Consider the following 19,153-nt stretch of genomic DNA (forward strand, 5'->3'; position numbering starts at 1 on the left):
GCAGATTTCTGATATGTATTTCAGAAACAAATCTGTTGACCAAAGCCATTTTCTTACCATTCATAGTAATTTCATATGACTCCAGTTTAAGAATTTTCTCTTTGAAGAGCTGTTGCTGTACATCACTCTCTAGATCATGCTGTCCTTTTGTAAACCACTCAAAGCACATCTGTGAATGAAAGGCAGATGTATTTTTACCCCATTGTCACGGCAAATAGTTTTATATAGCATTGGCAAACTATGTCAGATACTGTAGTAACTGATCTTACAGAAGTTTTATCTACAGCAAGAGGTTCAAAATCTAATGTCCTAGTAACCTCACATATTATACCGGCTGTATTGCAGCATTAGGGTACTGTACTTTCATAGTTATCTTTCACCCAAATAATGCTGAATATCTCTTTTATGACTCCACAAACTTGCACCAACCCCTTTTGAAACCAGCATCCATAAACCTGCAACTAATCTCCTGGCCAACATTCCTCCTTCAGTCAAGTTTAATGTTAAAAGAGCATCCTAGTCATAAATGAACATGTAACAGTGGCTCCATTAGCTTACACAAAGCTTATAAATGCCTTATGAGTTTGTGTTTGCTACTTAATGTTTCACATGTCTCAACAAACACACATGCTATTCATAATCCATTAAGATTCACTCTGCAACCACAGACACCAACTTTTCAAGTTTTTCTTACCTCTCGATCTAACTCACAAACATCCTGGCCAGTTACAAGGCATTCCCAGATCTCCCTGGCACGATTCCAACCCAAATAAAGGGTGGCTTCTTGCAGAAAAAATGCCAAAAATTTTAGATGTGCCTCCAAATACTGAGAAAGAGGAAACAAAAACTCAAGCTTAAGACTTTTCTTTCTGAAGCAAGAACTCTGAGCATTCTTTTTATTCTTTGCAAACTTAGTTGTCAAATAACAGTACACTTTGCAAAGCTTGGAAAGCAGAAATTGTTTCTGCAGTGAGATTTATTTCTATTTTACACAATTTTTAACATTACTTCTTTTTGATTACCTTTCTGAAAAGAAACATTAAAGTCCCCTTGGATTTGCTATTACTTTCCTGATATTGATATTATTTGACACTAGTTATTAAGTCACGAATAGTGTGGAAAAAATAATTATCAAAACCTCAGCAACAAACTGTTACAAGCTATCTGTATGTGTGGCTTCCATGTCCTAACTAGTAAATCTGTTTCAGGTTTCAAGAGCTTCACACCAAATTCAAAGGTATAGTCTCTACAAGGGTAGTTGAACTGAAGCTGGTGGAGAAGCTGAAGATGCACAAGCTTGGAGACAGGAGGTCCTGGGGTGGAGAGATCTAGCTCTCAACCAGTTAAAGACTTTGCCAAGAAACTTGTAGATTGTGATCTTTGCCCACCCTTGCTCTATAATATAGTAACAAGGCTACAACAAGCCCTAATAGGTAAGTGTCAGAACTATAAATAAAAACTAGTGTAATTATTCACCAGAGAGAACACACATACCAGTGAATTCCAAAAATGAAACATTACCTAATCTTATGCAACTTGGTCAGTAATACACTACATGTTTTCAAAAACCTAAGGTAGTAAGAAATTCAGGGTTCAGTACCTCCCGGTAAGTGTATCGGCCATCCACTAACGTTGCTCCAACAAGCCCTCCTGGACCCGCCACAGATGCAGCCAAACGGTGGCATGATATTAAGCTTCCTGTCACCAACTTCACTATTTCAAAGTTTTTCTTTAGATCTTGAATAATGCTCTTGGCAAAAAAAAACAAACAAAAAAACCCCCAAAACAAAAACCAAAAAACCAAAAAAACCCACAAAACATTGAGAGAAGAGATTTTTAAGAAAATACATGAACAGGCACATGCACACAACAGTCTGCTCTTCTACAGACATCTGTCTCTTATCAGGAGGAGTAACATTCCCCCCTCACCAGTCAGCTGTATCCCTTCCAAGCATCCAAAGCCCCCTGACATTAGCGTTTTCAGCATGTGCTGAAATACATGTGCTGCAGATTGCAAACAAAGTCCCACACCTCCACTCAGCCACTGTATAACACATGTGACTTGCTGGTATTTTAGTCTGTTTTCCAAGAGTCAATGTCAATTCAATTACAAAGCAGCTGGTCTAAACATTAGCCATTGTTCATTTCTTAACAGAGCCTGTTAATTATTCTACAAAAAGCTGAGAATAAAATAAATTAGTCCCGACACAGCAAACAGATTTACACGTACATATACATGCACACACAAATGGACAGCACACAACACAGCATCTCTACTTGAACAATTTGTTTATGCTACATCACTAAAGTACTTGTCAAAATGTTTTTTAGTATTTTATTTCCTCACTTCTAAATTCAAACTTCCATGTTCTACAGAAGCAGAGCCACACAGATGTAACAAAGGCTTCAAAAATCATCTCAGCATATATTCTTACCTTGTCTTGTTTTTGGTAAGTTTGCTTAATAAATGAACGCGTGATTTCATGGAGTTGACGTAATGCTGGCACCACCCACACAAATTGAGGATTATTGTGCTGGGATGACTAGTAGTAGGAAAGGTAAAAAAAATTACACATGTGTACATGCTCAACAACTGATTAAGTTTCCTCTTAGACTCCTAGAAGCCTAACAACCTCTATTAATGCTGCTGTTTCAAAACAACAGCTACTAGCTCTGAAGGCTTCAGTTACTTGTTCCTGGTTCCTTTCCAAACACACACAAGGTGCCCTTCACTTTCTACAAGAAGTCCTTTGACACACACATATGCCATTTTGCTATCCTTATTATTAAGCCCAAAGTACCACCTCCTTGCTAGAGAGCATGCAAATTAAGTAGACAAAAAGAACTCAGTTGCACCAGGGAGAGATGATAACCACCACCTTTCCTCAATTATGGGAGATGAAGCAGGCCTGTTAGGGCATAAAAGGGCAAATCCAGTCAAATGTTATTTATTGCTGAAGCAAGAATAATAGAAGAAAGAACCTGAAATACTACTGAGGGTTAAGAGATGAGAAGAAATTTCTGATTGGTGCTGCGAGGAGCCCTCTGATAGGAAGCAAAGGATACTTAAGCTGCATTTTGAAAGAGATCCTACAAAGAATAACCCTCCTACCTCATTGTTAGAACTGCTCATCACTTTTCTGGGAGGCTTCATTTTCTGTAAAGTTTGACCACACAAACCAGTACTGAGGTTGCTTGTTCAGAAAAGTGATGTCTGGTTTAAATACTGACAACAACCAATACCACCTACACACTTAGAGAGATTAAAGTAACCTGCCCATAACAGAAAACTCTCCACTGAAGACTCCCTCATGTATTTGAGAATGCTGCCTTAATATTACATTCCCTCCCAGTTTATGTCTTCATTTCCCGTAATGAAGGGAAGTAAGAAAATTAGGTATTTTTAGAAGTCTGCTGTATGGTTACCCCAATCCCTTCTAGCCTACAATTATAGCTTTCCACTAGTGTTTCCCACTGCAGCACCCTTGTAAAGGTCCTTGCTAGAACGTAATTAAAAAGAATGCAAGAATAGGAAAGCACAAGAGAAGATCCGAAAGAAAAAACTGCAAGTTTTACAGACATTGAGAATTCAAAGTTTGCAATCTGTATTCATAAACACACACACAAATAGTGTGACTGATATTGAGAAGCAACATACTATGCCTCCTAAACAACTAATATCCTCTACAGATGCTGCAACACAGACAAAATCTAATTTATCATGAAAGAAATGAATGAAAAAAGTACAAGCCTTTTTCTTTATTTACAGTGTACTTCAGACAAAAAAAAAAAAAAATAGACAGGAGCATTCCTGCAGACCTCAAGAAAAACCGCCTGCTATGTGAACAGTGCAGGATAGAATATATGCAGTCTTTTAAGCCATGCACATCTCTGCTGCTGCCAGGAAACATCTTAGCACAGGCAGCTGCAGGAATGGCTTCTTTATGTTAGATGAAAAGAGTTTAAGTATTTTATTAAAATACAAAACTACTATGATTTAAATATCAATTTGCATTTTGAGACTTAATGGTCATGCCAGAACACATGCTTAACTCAAAGAAAACTAATCTAGGCTTTCACATGAAAGGGACAGTTAAAATACTGACATACCTTTATAGTGGTTCCATTTGCAAATTCTAACCTTGGGCCCATCCTGGTAGTTTCCCATAAACTGATCACTCCTTGTGCTGAAAATTTGCTTAAAACAAAGGCAAGAGACTTACTATGAGTCTCATGGTCAACAAACTGGCTCACACAAAGCCTACCCCTCTCATGGACTCCCCAAGGTAAGAACTTACAGATGGGACACGCAATTTGTGCATCTTGAAAGAAAGGGCAACATCAAGGCTAGATAACATTACATTTTGGAAAAGATAAAATAATAAACCAACCCTCTTAATATCCTCTATGCATTTGATGATGTAATTTCTTTTCACTGCCTCTTTCACTGCATAGGCATCACTGAGGATTGTCAGATGTTCCTCCAAGGCCTGCTGAATAAGACTACATGGTAAAGTTGGAAGATGAGCCAGCTCCCAAAGTACCTCCAGAACCTAGAGGAAGAAGTACAAGATCAGTCAGGACCTAGGAAGTACAGAGACTAGCAACCCTACATTCAATAAAGAAAAAAACCAAATCAAAAACATTCACATGCCTTTCCAGTGGTTGTCTCCACCCGTGCTTCTCGACCAATGCGCCCTATCAGGCTCAACAGCTTCTGTCGCACTCTATCACTCTCTGTCTCCCAGCTCTGCATAGCAAAGAAATAACATTCACTATTAAAGCAGCAAGCACTGTCAGTCTGTTAAGTCTCAAGCGTACACAACAATATAATTTACAATTATGTTACTGCAGGAAAATCAAAAACCAAACAAGTATGTTTCCACCACACATATTTCCTTATTTTTGTTACTGGGAGTTACAGTACTAATGTGCCCAACTCTTTTTCAAATATAAACTGTAAGTGACTAAATATAATAATAACATCTCACTTTAAGTACCTTAGCACTGTCTATATAACATACTTAAAATCTAAGTCAATTAGCAAAACAGTAACATACCAGGCTTTTGGGTTAACAAACAAAAAAAAAATCAGTATTAAAAGTGGTTTTTTTATAGCCAATGTTATATTTATATATTTATGTAGGAAATATAAACATATTCAAGGCATTTGCCTTTTGGTATGCTGGATGCACAAGTATGTCTCATCAATTCTCTTCCTAAGGAATGTAAATTCATGTGAAAACTTACCTTTTGGATTAGAACAAATAAATGATTCAGCTGATCAGAGCTAAACTTCACAGCAGCTGCAGCAATAATGGTATGTATGTTTTCAATCACAGTGGACGATTGTCCCGACTGAAAAGAGGAGGAAAAACATGAGAATGTAGGTCTCCCAAATGAGATAGAGAAAAATCTTAATGTAAGCATTATCCTACTATTCATACTAATGAGAAAGAATAACAGCTTTTGATATGTTAGAAACACAAGGTAAGAATAACTGTCTCTGCTCCTCGTTTCACTGGCAGAGGTGTCTTTGGAAGTAATTCTAAAGCAGGAAAGAACAAATTAGTCTGCCATTATTACAGCAGCTTCAAGATGCTGCAGTGCCTCATACCGCTGTAGGGTGTGGTGCCAGCAATACAAACATCACCATTTTTATTGCTTGGTTAAGTTCATGTGTGGGGTGCTCCATCTCTGACACTCTTTAAGGCTTTACTCAAAAGTAAGCAATACAAAATCTCCTCCCACACTGATGGGAGCACCATGGTAACAACAGCCAGAAGAGGGAAGGAAGTATTGCATTTTATTAAAGAATAGAAGTGAGTGAGCTAGAATCATACTTCAGCTCTACTAAGCATGCAAGACTTGCTACCATGCCCGCACATACTGCGCATCTGACAGCATCCAATGAGGTTAGTCTAAAACTTCAACATTTGGACAGAGAAGAAAACCATTTCCTGCAGCGGAAGATTACATTTCTGGTCAAAATTTCCACATGTCATTTGCATTAATCAGTCAAGCCACCTTTCCTACACAGCGATAAGCTGAATATACATAAAGTGAATGTGAAAAGATGACTTGTCAGTCAATTATATGTATGTACAGGAAGTTAAATGGGAATTCATACAGTTTGAGCCCACTGTCTTTAAAGTCACACTATGAGCTGCATTCAAATTTACACCTCCAGCCATGAAAATTAATAGCCTTAGGCATGGTCTTTGGTCTAGACAAACACTTTATCACCTATTTCAGGCTGACAACCTCTTATTCCAAGTCAAATATTTTTGCAGCCCCTTAACACTTGTTGCAAAGAACTGAACTTCAGCATAAGAATTAACAGCTGTGTTACAAGAAATTGCCAGAACACTTGATTTTAAATGGTAAAGAAAGAAGCAGAAGAAAGCCTTTGCATTAATTATACTGTTAAGATCTCAACACCTCCACTTTGCAATAAAAAGATGCATATATTATAAACAAACAAATCCCACCGTTAGAATGTTTGCTTTTGTAAGGCAGTCTAAAAGCACCTGCCTGGTCTTGGTTGCTTACCTGAATTCTCCAAATTTTAGTGAGCTCGTCTAAAGATAACTTACTGCCCAGCAGTTCAATAATTCCCTTTATACGATCACAGTATTGCGCTTGGTCTATATTACCTATGAAACAAAGGCAACTAAATTAATATATTTAAACCAGTATTAAATACATTAAATGCATAAGAATAAACAAGTTCTTTTAAAAGAAGGGAGACAAAGCTATCTTCATTTGAAAGTTCTTTCTCTACTGTTACAGACAAACCTATGAGTCCAAAGAAAAAGAACAAGGCTCTTTCCATTTTTTATTTTACTTCATACATCTGATAGCAATTCACACCTATAGAACGTTACTACTTGGATAAACCCCCCCTATTTTCTCTCTTTTCTAGAGGCTAACAATATACAAAGATAAACTGAGAGTAAAAACCCCACGTACAGCAGAAGACAGCTGCACAGATGTCAAATAGAGGACTAGATAATAGTTGCAGAATTTGCAGGGTTTTCCTTACTCTATTTTGACAATGACAAAAATCTTGAACTCCTTTGTTAATAGTCCTATTAAAATGTATTTAAAGGGACAGATGGAATTTTTAAATTTAAGACATTCAAAGCGCATGCCAAAAGTCTTTGTGAAAGTGCTTACCTTCTAGAGCAATTGACAGAACAGAATTTTCTACTAGCCAGTTTAGTAATCGGTCTGTATCTATTGCATTCTTCACTGACTTGGATACAGTGCTGTCTTCTATTAATTTTGTTACCTAGAAATTGCAAAATGTGAGATTCTAACAATGATTCCCACATGAATTATATAGGGACACAATGAAATCTATTCGAAAGGCTTACTACAAAGCTTAAGTGTGAATCCTGAAGTATTTTGAGCACGGGAGGTGTTTGGGGTTTTTCTGTTTGGTTGGCTGGTGTGGTTCGGGTTTTTTTTGCGTTTTGTGTTTGTTTGTATTTGTTTTTTAATAAGCTGTTTAAAGGCAAATTCCTAACCAGAAACACCTCCTTGTCATCAGTCTCTTGATACAGTAGATTCTTATTCTCAGTCTGACACAGAAAAGCTGGCCTGTGCTGCCAGGTATATTTCTACAGATATACCAGAAGTAGGTTATCTCAGGCTTCTGCTTGTTACACACAAATCAGTGTCCTATTTTTTATCCAACATAGAACCGATACAGGCTCCTCACTCTAGCGAGTAAGAGTACATTTCTGCTAAAGCCTTCAAAAGCCACACTTCCGTAACTTCACCAAGGACACACAGCCTTTATGATTAAGAACCAAACAGCAATGAGGTTTAACATCTCAATTTTCCCATAAATAAAGAAGCAAAAAGCACAAAAGAGGGGCTCTAAAACACCTTACAATGTCTGCATACTAAAAAAATGCATTTTTTTTGGACACTTAAATTGTGCGAGTTCTGGAAGGAAGAGATGAATGAACAACTCTATTTAAACCACAACTCCCATCAAAAATGAACTGTTTTCTTCTACTTAGATGTAAGATTCTAGCACGAAGAGCCCTGGTCCATAAACTCCAGCTCCTAGGTGCTACTACAGTGTCCATGTACAACCGTAATAAAAAACATAGTTACACAGTGTAATGACCAGGTATAACTGGACTGGGACACCAGTCCAGGATTAAGTCTCATTTGGGTTTTTTTGCCCTTTTCTCTTAATGAGAGGAGGAGAGAAACGGGATATCCCATAGGATGCTCTGAATTATCAGGGTTATCTCAGAGTGAATATTCAATGAATAGCATAGATCATTGCTTATAAATCAATCTGAAATTGCAGTTCTTGGAAAAGGTTCAAACTATGGCTAGTTGTAGTCTAACTGAAAGGTCACAGTCTTTGCAGTGGCTACTAATGTTACAAACAACTCCTGTCATTAACTTGTTTCGGTATTTATTACGAACTGAGCTTTTGCTAAGGCAACATAATTTGTCAGGAAATATTGTGCCACCTCTTTTTTTAAGGTTGTGGTTTCGATGGCTTATTAACAACCCATCCCACCTACACACATGCACATGTGCGCGTGCACGCGCACACACACACACAAAAAGCAAACCTACTTCTTTGAGGGAATTCATTTTTGCACTGAAGTGAGGAGATTTTAACATGCGCAATAGAATGTCCAGGCGTAAGTCATCTACCGCAGTTACCAAATCAGGTTGGAAGCGCATACACAGCAGTTTGATACCAGACAAGAGCTCAGGGATACTGACTAGTCTCTGTTTAAAACAACAACAACAACAAAAAAAGACAAATAGAGGCATTGCTATTTTTGCTATTTTGTTTCAGACTTCAATGATTCACAAAGAGTAGGTTTAGTGACCCAATACAGACTGTTTAATCTATGAAATGCAGTACCATGTACATCTGAAAGTATTACTTGTACACTAGAAGTTTTAAAACAAAACCTTTGGTTAAAGTGGACTCTCTTGCTACAGATTTGGAACACTAAATCACTCCTCTGTAGTTATGCACACTTTCCAGTTTACAATTAACAATTTAAGTCTAAGTAAAAAATCAACACTCAAAAAATCTTATAGAACTGAATGCCAAATTCAGGGTAATACAGGAAGTAGTTACAAGTTACACGGACATTTTATCAACAGTTACCAAATTCTCAGAAGCAAACAGCTAACGCAACAATCATATGCATACAAATTATAAGAATTTAACAGACTGCAAGACAGTAAGCATCTTCAAGTCAGTTAGAGAAGTGAGCATTCAGCACATTGCAGAAGGGTACCAACAAGAACGTATTTGATAGCAACACCAGCAAAGTATTTTAAAAATGGTCATAACATCAGATATCTACTGAAAAGGGTATTGAATGGAATTGGGCAAATATATTTTGTTCTATGTCATTCAGTCAGAATTCATAACAGGCTGTATTTTTGCCAGTGAAAATAAAGCTATTGTTCTAGTCTACATTGCCAGCATTTCCAAGACACGCTGTAAGTTCTTCCTAAATAATTAATATATAAAAAATTACCTTGTCTTTCAAGTCCTTTTCTTCTACATTCTGTACATATTTAATCATTTTATGAATGACTGGGTCCAGCATGGGCTAAACAACATGAGAAAAGGCATGACAATCATTTTATGTTTCCTGAAATCAATTACATTACTCAGAAGATCTGGCTGCAGCAAAATGAAATACATAGCTGAAAACCCACAATTACCTTAGACATAAAGCAATACCTACAACATACATAAAACTATCCTGCTAGGTATGTCCAGAAAAAAGCAATTAGAGTAAGAAGCCATTTCAGACCACCATAATACAGGTTTGCAAAAAAAAGACAGACCGACCAACCAACCTTTCAAAATACATCAGTTATTAGATGCATGTGCCCTTCTGACTCCCTGTGGCTTCTAAACTACCTCCTCTTCAAATAAAGACTTAAAAAAATCAATAGCTTCTGTTAGTGAGTGCAGGTGTGAAGCCTGCAGTACATTTGCATGTACAAATATATCATGGTAAATTTTTTCCTGTACCACAATTTTTCCAGTGTAAACTCTCATATCCATGGGCTTGATCTCAGCCAGAAAGTTAAACTTAACCCAAAATCCATCCATCGGGCTAGATTCTTTTCCCACATGCTTGACACTGAAGAAGCTTACTAATGGCAGTGGCAAAGCTTCTCACTGTTGCAGATGTCGATACGTGACTACAGATCCCTGTGCCTAGAAAATTAATCTGAGCATTGTCTGAGCCCTCTATCCATCACCCTCAGAATGCTCAAAATGGTTCTTGCACTTTATGCAACGCGAGTTTTGAAGGCTTTTCAAATTAGTCACCAGTTTCACACCAACACAGCTGTAATCTAATTTTCAGTCCTTTGATAACTCATAACAAAGGCTTTTTACCTGTACTACAGAAGAGTTAAGATATTCTGCACAAACTCCAAATGGTTGAACTAATGCAGAGATTGCCTGAAAGAAATACAGCAAGTATTTAGGTGCATGTATAAGAGATCTTTTCAGAGCTAGTGGTCTATACCTTAAGAGGCAAATGAAGGTGAAAAAGTATTATTTATCTCATACGATAATTTCCAGTCATTTGCTACAAATTGATTTTGGTGTGCAAGTACTTTGCAACAACACATGGTTCAGGAAAGAGATTTACTCTACAGCGTACAGTATGTGTTATATATTTTTGCCTGAAACAAAAAATGCCTTCCCAGTTTTCACTAATCTTGGTCCTCTCATCATTCTGTTCAGTCTTCTCTGTCTGATCTTGTTTCAGTCACAGATACAAACAGACAGAAAGGGACAAATCACATTTTGGTTGCTCTCTACAGCAACGAGAAGTGTGAATGCAAAGCTTAAGGTTAAAGCCAGATGGCAAATTTCTTTCCCAAAGCATTAAGTGGGAGAAAGCTTTTGTAAATGTGTCATATACATGTCAAGATCTCTTCAATGAATGATCTTCAAGTGATATCTATTATGGAGAAATTAAATGCATAGAGGCATTTGTTTGCTAATAAATAATATCAAGAATTGTGAAATTGAGTGTGCACCACTACAATCAAAGGCCTAAATTAAGTGACACTGACCCAGACTTCCTTCCTAAGCAAGCAGTTATTAATCATTAAAGTCAAAGTTTCTATTGCAGGATCAGGATTTAAATCCGAGTTTTCCTATTGTTCTGTCATGCTCACATATGAACCTATCTCTTTATAAAAAGCAGCAAATATCAATATCCCAAGAAAAGAAGTTTAATTCTCTCCAAATGGCATTTCACTGAAAGCAGACTGATTTTATACTGGGGGACAAGATTCTAAATGACATTGTTTTCCCTTAGCCTCCTTGTTCTTCAAAGCTTTAAAGATTCTGAAGTCTCCTGAATATAGGTTAGGAAGCTAAAACTAAACAAATTAGGCTTTGTCACCAAAAATAGTTTAGCACTGTTGAACCAGTCAGTTTTTAGACACAGCTCTTGAAAAGTTGCTTAGGATTAGACAGTGTCTGTCTTCCTAAGGATTTTTTTTTCCTTAAACAATGATTTCTATAATAAATGACAGCAGTCAACTCACTTGCAGCTAAATGCAGCTACAGCTGAAGTAAACAGAAAACCAGGAATGTACTGGTGAATAGACAGTGAAACTAGATTGACTGATGTCTAATAGGAAGACTGAATGTTAGCCAGAAAGGTACACTAACCCTTCCTCTTTTCTGTGAAGTCTCAAAAGCTCTTTAGTTAGGATTCTTATGCACTACCTCATTTGACCTCCAGTCTGACAGCACTTCTCCAGGGCTCTGTGGGAGTGTTGTTCCGGTACCAAAGCAAAGGTAAGACCACTGCCAAAAGGGATGCTACTGGTTCTACATGAAGTATGTAATGGAAAGGGAGAAGTCTCATGACAGAAGACGAACTTACCCCAAGTTCAATATCTTCTGAATTGAGTTTGGACTGAATTGCTGAAAAACCACCCAACTCTGCAAACTGAAATAGAATAATCAGTATTATGCTAGTGAACTACAGTATTTTATGTTTTAAATAAGCTATTATAGGAAATACTCCATTGACAGTTCCTGGGATGCCAACAATATCCTTTACCATGGCACATCACATTCAACATAAGCTTTATGTTTTCACGGAAGTTCAGGGGCACACTGGGGAATGCAATGCAACTATACCTGATACCAGTTAAACATCAAGCTAGAAACACTGTCTTGGGCAAAAATGGTTATAGGGAAGAAAGCTAGACCACATACAGCAACAGCTGACCGGCCTGGCACGTTTGACTGGGAAACAGCACCGCAGCCTAAGCTGAGCTCCTGACTTCCTCTAATCATAGCTATCACGTTAGGGTAAAGGTGCTCAAGGGAGAAGGCAGCAACTCAAAAAGACATATGTAGCAAGGCCCCTTCCCTATATATAGGCAGGATCAAAATCTTAAACTTTTTTTTTGTGGTAGTCAGAAAAGTAAAGAGTGGAAAAACAAGTCTGGAGGGGGAGAAGAAATTATCTCTGAAGACCAATGAATTCAAGTGACAAATAACAATTCTGCTTGCTTTACAGTTACTTACTCTGTTTACCAGATCCACCAGCCACCCATGAGGTTCCTTGAACAATTAAAACATTAACAAATTAGTAGCTGCAACATTAATGCTACACATTTGTCTTCTGAAACAGAGATTTGGACAGACACATTCAGCCTATTAACCCACACCTCAAATGCATGCACTATTATTTCAAAGAAAACAGCAATGTGTTTGTAACAGCTCCTTTAATAAGTGTGTAACTGGAGCTCTGGTTGGTTCTCATTAGCATCATCCTTTTTTGGACTCCGCTTGACATCACTGACCACGTGCTGTGGCAACAGTACACGCTGTGGCTGCTGACTCACAAGCAACTGTATTTATAGCACATTAGCAGTGTGAAACATTACTAAAGAGCCCTTCCCAAACCAGCAGATGTAGAATTTTCTTTCTACGGCCACAAACTTGTTTCCTGAAGGAGAGATCAACTCCACTGATGCTTTTTTAGACCCCACTCATCTGGAACAACTGTGACAAGACAGTGCAAACCTCAAAAACTGCCTCCTTGCCAGTGTGTCTTACTTGAAGATACCCTATCCTTGGCTGTCAGAAAAGCATGAATTCTCTGCTAGAACTGTACACTTTGAGTTATCCTGGTCATTTCACACTCAACAGCCAAACAGATGTCAGTCCTTAGCTACAACAGATCTACCCATCTGACTGTGGTGCTACTTTAGCCATGAAAGTACACCAATTTCTAAATCCAGCCTCTAATAGAGAGCTGGGATAATTTGAGAGGACAAATTCATTTATACAGACCAACATGTACTGAAGATCTATTTGCTGTAATTCTTGGTGACACATTTAAGCTTTCTTGTGTTATAAATACTTACTAATCAAACAATCTTTTCTGAAACAAACACATCTACCCTAAAAATAGCTTTTAGGGCATGGCTATGCTCACCTTCTGAAAAGTGGATATGGGCGAGACAGCATGCATGTTCCCCTCCCCGAAGACTTCTGCCCAGTTTCTCTGGCATACCTTCATTCGATTCTTGAAATGATATTCATTGTCGGGGTTAAATGCCTTGAAAGAAAAGCCCATGGCAATGAACAGCGTGGGTTATGCCAGTCTCAAAACTTATCTTGATAATAATTGACTTTTTCAGTTGAGCATTTTCCTGGTTGACAGTTAAAGATCTAGCAAAAAATAAAGTTTAACAGAAGACCCCTGCTCCTGCCTCTCAGTTCTCACTGTAGAAAGCATTCTGAAGCTTCCGTTCTGTACAGACAATATCCAATACCCATGTGAGCCAGATAGCCACAAAAGGGGGAAATGAACTCAAAGTATCAGTTTTAAAAAATAAACAGTGAAATGACAGCAGATGTGGTATCAGTTTTAAAAAATAAACACTGAAGTGACAGCAGATGTGGTGTGTTGGTTTGTTTTTTTTTTTTAAACACACTAGTTTTCAGAAGTTTTGAACAGCACTCGCGCCTTAGGTATTGCATACTGGATGTTAAAAATCTGCAGCAAGCAATGGCTGCAGATTGTAAGACAATACACCACAACTTAAATAGTTAGAAAAAGCATCAGCAGCATTAATATGAAATGCCAAATACCCAAATATTAGAAACTGCATCAGAGAGTCAAATACCATTGTAAGTACACTGAGCAGGCCCACAGGAATAGGATCTTGTTTTACTCTTTCTGCAACCAGGTCCACTAGCAGCATAAGCATGTTGTATATTCCTTCATGGATTTCAGTTCCCCATTTGTGAACAGCACTGGATGTCAACAGCTAAAAAAAAAAAAAAAAATTTTTTTTAAAGTTTGAGCACAATCACACAACAGGAAAAATTTATCAACCCTTGAGACTGTTTTCAGGCCAAATGTTTCCTTAGAGTGTACTAATCACTGTCTGGTGTGTTTTTCAGATGCTCTTCCTGCACTAATGGCTTAAGAGTTAATTAAATTTGTAATTTTATTGAAGAACACCTTAAATCACAGTTTATGACAGAAAATAAAATGTATCAAAGCAAACTGTTTTCCATTTCCATGCATTAGTAAAGACTGTAACCTTTGCAAAGAACAACTAATATGAAACTAATTTGTTTGCAGATTGAACACACAACTATTAAGTCTTCAAGTAGGCGTGCCACAAAGCTGCACTGATTCAGCTGTAATAACCATTTACCAATTCACACTTTGAGCAGTTTCCATTGGAAAACAAAGAATATGCACCATGAAGAGAGAGGTATTTAATTCTGCTTTCCCACCTACTGAAATATGTTCTTTAAATCTGGTCTAATCTGGTTGTTTAGAAAGGACATTGAGCTTCCATCTGCAAACTTCATCTAATTTCTGCTAGCTGTGTCTGAACATAAGCAGTTAAAAAGCTTACTACTTTAAATACAATTACTTTTTGTACCATTAATAGAGTTTCTTGCAAATATTTCAGCAAATTGTAATTCAGCACACTCTGAACTTAGATTTCTACAGACTACCCTTCTGGAGGAGCAATCTACACCGTTCAGTTAATATGCAAAAAATACCAAGTGATTTAAAAGCATTATATGTAAGGTTATTACTCTAATAGCCAAATGGAAAAAGATTTTTTTCCCTTAAATTTCTATTTTCCTTAAGTATACTTATATCCTCAGTATTTTAAGATTAGGACTGAGTAACTTTTTAAAAGGTGTAAATATGTTTTTATACATATGGTCAAAAACTGGGCAAGAAATTTAGGCATTATCAAAAATGGATGGAATAGTGGGAAGTAGAGAAAATTCACAATGACCCAGAGAAGAACAGCCACAGAGGCATATTAGGCATTAAGCACTGAGGGGAAAGACAAATTATAAACATATCATGAAGAGTTAAGAAAGAATTTAGCAATCCTCCAAAGAAGGAGCAGAAAGAATAGAGTTAAAGGAAATCTGATTCTGAACTTGCCACTAATGGCTGTATCCAAAGATCTTTAAACCTGTCTGTAGGCTTCACTAATTACTATAGAGCTCTTCATTTAAGGACAGGGGAGGCGGGGGAGCAGAATTGGCCAGAGTTGCAGAACTGGGACTTTGTATGATTTTAAATTTAACTCTATGTATGATTTTAATCTAGGAAAATAATCTGAGTATGCTTTTAATCTAAAAACACACTCACCAGTTACCACAGTTTCTGAAGTCTGGATTACAAAACACTATTTCTGCCATGAAGAACACAAAGAAACATTGAATGGGTCTACTGTACCCTACTTACCTTTTTAAATGCTTCAGGCATGCATCTGTCCATAAATCTCTTGCAATTCTCATCAGAATCAGAAAGACCTTTACAGAAAGGAGAGTGCTTTTTTAAAGTATTTGAAAAAAAATACTTTTTAAGATTACCTCAGGGACCTCATTGCAAGTTTTTGGGAACACCAACCAAACCCAGCAGTAATAAGTGTGCTACTGTTCATTCATAACTAGCATGTTTTTCAGCCACAAAAAAGTGCGAGTCAAGAGAACTTGCCTTTTAGAAATAAGAAGTTTCCCAATGTTCCATCTTTTACAACTTCTTCAAGCTTTATTAGCACCATAAGTATTTCTCCCTTCAAGGTTTACAATTTATACTAACTTCAGATCATTGCTGATGCTTCACAGCCTCCAACCAAAATCAACTCTAAGTACAGCCTTTTAACAGAGGTTAGAAACAAAGAAGCAAACCAGAACCACCTAACAACTTCGATTCTTCCAACACATTATAACATCCCTTTAGTCTGCCATCAGGCATGATGGAAAAACTATCTTGCACTCTCATTCTATATCAGTTGTTCGGCATGATGCCTCCATAACACTCTTAAGCCCAGCCAAAGTACTGAAAACAGAAAAGTCAAATTCAGGTCTAATGCACTATAAGCATTTCACTAGGGAAAAACAACCAGTTACACAAGTGTGGTACAGCATGGATTTAGATGACAGCTTGTTTTTACGAATGGAAAATAACCAGCACAATGAAAAAAAGAGTCAGTAATTCAGCTCTGAAAAACAGTAATTCCTACAACCATTAGAACATAAAGAAACATGTGCTCCACTTTTTAAAAAAGCTTAAGCAAACAAATTACTTTAGAGAAAAAAAAAAAGAGAGACCGACATTCTTTTTACAGCATTGGGTAGAATAGTTCACTGTTAACCACTTTCACAGAGATGTGATCATTCTGCAGGGTGCTAAGTAAACAACTGCAAGATTAACACGAAAGACATAACTGCCCACCATACTGCTATGAAATCCTTTGAACAGATAATCTTTATACGTGTAGAAAGAGAACTTACCTAGTCTTGCTAAGTAGGTGGATGCAATTAGGCATTTGCCTAAAGACTCTTCCCGCTTATAGGGTATGGACCAGTGATCTGTTAAAACTCTGCTCTCCAGTTCATACAAGTTAGTTGTTGGAAACTCAATACCTTCACCAGAGCAATTCCCATTTTCATCATTTTTCTGTGAATAAAAAGGAAGTTCAAGTGAAACAATTTTTCTCTCTCTCTCTTCTAGACTCTTTAAAGGATTTAGTAGCTTCAGAAAAAGCGGCTGTGCTTGTAACAAGCATGTCAAATTCTCAACAACCCTGAGGCTGCTTGTGTTTTTCAAAGTAGAACTTAATACTTCAACTTGAATTGAAGGGATTACATACCTTTATGTATTTCCTGTAGGTGATAACTACTATATTTACATAACTAATTGCTAACTAATTGCCTATTTAAGTGGAAAATCTTGTTCCTTAGCATATCAGATCCTAGAGCCAAGTGATAAGTACTTCCAGTCCCTGTGAGACTGTAGAGAACAAACCTTGATCTTCATAGATCTGCATATTAATCCTCTGTTCAACAACTGCTGTCCAATATGGAATAGTTTATTCTAAGGTAGGCCAATTTCATCACCCTCTCTCCCCATCACATTAGGAAACACAAGACACTAATCCAGTACATCAGGACTATTTTTTTTTTTTTTTTACTAATTATCTAAAGGAAAATTTACATCTCAAATATAGTTGTCCAGCAAGGAAACTACAATTGTCCTTCTCCTGAAGTCAAAATGAGTTACTGGAAAATGTTCTGGAAGGCAAACAGGGAAAAAGCAAGCAGGTGTCTGCAGCTAAGCTTTACAGGTCTCCTTGCTAGTGCTGCTCAACAGCAGCTATTTCTGCTTACAGGCAGAACACAGAATTAGTCCCATGTTCTTTGCTAAGTGCCATATGAGGTAACTGCCTCAGTAGTGCCAAAGGAAAGAGTAGACAAGTCACTCATTTATTTTCTTTTGTTTCTTTTTTAACCTCCCATAGATGCTAGCTACCCAATGTGTCAAAGGGTTCACACGGAGTAACTTTCCCTGCCTTCGCAAGAGCAGACAACCCAAGCAGGAGAAAGGACAGAATGTCTGGATCAGGCCTGGCAGCAACCAGGAGCAACTATCACAGACAGAGGAAAACGCAAGTGCAGTGATGAGAGAGAAGCCAGGGACACGTAGGGAGGAAGGACAAGTGGGAAACACACTCAAGAGTGAAAAAAAGACAGTGTCAGGAAGGTGAACAGAACAAACAGAAAGGAATAAACCAAAAGAAAGAACTGAACTCAGGACATGGTATACAAAGAATGAAATCAATGTACGCAGACAAGTGGGCTGCCAGCTCTCTCACTGCACTTGCTATTTGCATGATTAGACCTGTTTATTAAAAAGTAAATGTGTCATATTCACTTTCATAATGAGTCAAAAATATTAAGCCAAGGAAACAGCAATTGTATAGAGCTTAGCCTTTAAAGTTAATTGGTGCAGGTGATAGCACACAGTGGCTGGACTTACTAACAGGTTCTGGAGAGCAGCAGTAAAATTTATAGGAACGGAACACAAAATAGTGCTCAGAAAAAAAAAATGTGTCAGTGTTTGGGAAGTAAGGTGCCACCTTTCCCCAAGCCTCTACTAAACATTTAGCCCTAAGTTTGTCATTATGGGAAGTTGTACTTTAACAGACCTGAATATCAACTTCTGAAACTGTAGTCATCTGATCTAGTACCGTGCATGGATGGCTGAAGTAATTCACATCTAGCAAATCATGCCCTATTTAAATACTTCAAGTTTTGGAGAAGAGATGTTTGAAGGTCTAAATGATAAGATACTAAAAGCATTTAAATGCAAAAAGTTTTCCAGAAAATACCCTGTTGTATTGATTAAACAAACAACAGTTAAATTTACAGCTTTTGTAAAGGACACCCATCCAGAACACAAAACCATTTTCTGTAGAAAATAAATGTGCAGCTATAAAGAAAGCCCTTACAGTAACAGTACAGGATACAATGATTAGTGTAATAAAGGTAGACTGAGTATAATATAAAGACCCAATTGCTAGGTGTTGAGCAATTTCAGTTCAGCCTAGACTTGTAGCAAAGGAAAGCAACATTTCAACAAATGATGACAGTAACTGAGCTACGGTTGCTCCATTCCCCGGAGGGGTGTCCACGTTAAATAAAACTAGTATTAGCAATGAATAGTTTAAGAGTTGCAGTCTAATAGCAGCACAGACCTTCAACTGTTTCTGAAAAACTCCACCTGTTCTGCTTCCCCATCTGCATCTAAGCAATGTT

General features: G+C 37.4%; 1 protein-coding gene across 7 annotated transcripts in view; it reads right to left on the reverse strand.

The window, feature by feature from the left end:
• The window catches only part of USP24 (ubiquitin specific peptidase 24), a 66,907-nt gene that overhangs the window by 36,428 nt on the left and 11,326 nt on the right, over window positions 1-19,153 (reverse strand). For 6 of the 7 annotated variants that reach the window (XM_052800438.1, XM_052800439.1, XM_052800435.1 and 3 more), the window contains exons 2-20: window positions 16,850-17,015; window positions 15,798-15,865; window positions 14,194-14,337; window positions 13,500-13,622; window positions 12,584-12,619; window positions 11,931-11,996; window positions 10,418-10,483; window positions 9,540-9,614; window positions 8,611-8,769; window positions 7,180-7,294; window positions 6,553-6,656; window positions 5,251-5,358; window positions 4,655-4,750; window positions 4,392-4,553; window positions 3,113-3,157; window positions 2,436-2,543; window positions 1,601-1,750; window positions 695-826; window positions 58-169 (exon numbers count right to left, since the gene is read on the reverse strand). In XM_052800438.1, the coding sequence (XP_052656398.1) occupies window positions 58-169; window positions 695-826; window positions 1,601-1,750; window positions 2,436-2,543; window positions 3,113-3,157; window positions 4,392-4,553; window positions 4,655-4,750; window positions 5,251-5,358; window positions 6,553-6,656; window positions 7,180-7,294; window positions 8,611-8,769; window positions 9,540-9,614; window positions 10,418-10,483; window positions 11,931-11,996; window positions 12,584-12,619; window positions 13,500-13,622; window positions 14,194-14,337; window positions 15,798-15,865; window positions 16,850-17,015 (2,035 nt within the window). The remainder of the gene's footprint in view (window positions 1-57; window positions 170-694; window positions 827-1,600; window positions 1,751-2,435; window positions 2,544-3,112; window positions 3,158-4,391; window positions 4,554-4,654; window positions 4,751-5,250; window positions 5,359-6,552; window positions 6,657-7,179; window positions 7,295-8,610; window positions 8,770-9,539; window positions 9,615-10,417; window positions 10,484-11,930; window positions 11,997-12,583; window positions 12,620-13,499; window positions 13,623-14,193; window positions 14,338-15,797; window positions 15,866-16,849; window positions 17,016-19,153) is intronic. The other variant, XM_052800440.1, reaches the window with a different exon arrangement.

This window comes from Harpia harpyja, chromosome 11 (genome assembly GCF_026419915.1).
Source record: "Harpia harpyja isolate bHarHar1 chromosome 11, bHarHar1 primary haplotype, whole genome shotgun sequence".
Taxonomy (NCBI): Eukaryota; Metazoa; Chordata; class Aves; order Accipitriformes; family Accipitridae; genus Harpia; species Harpia harpyja.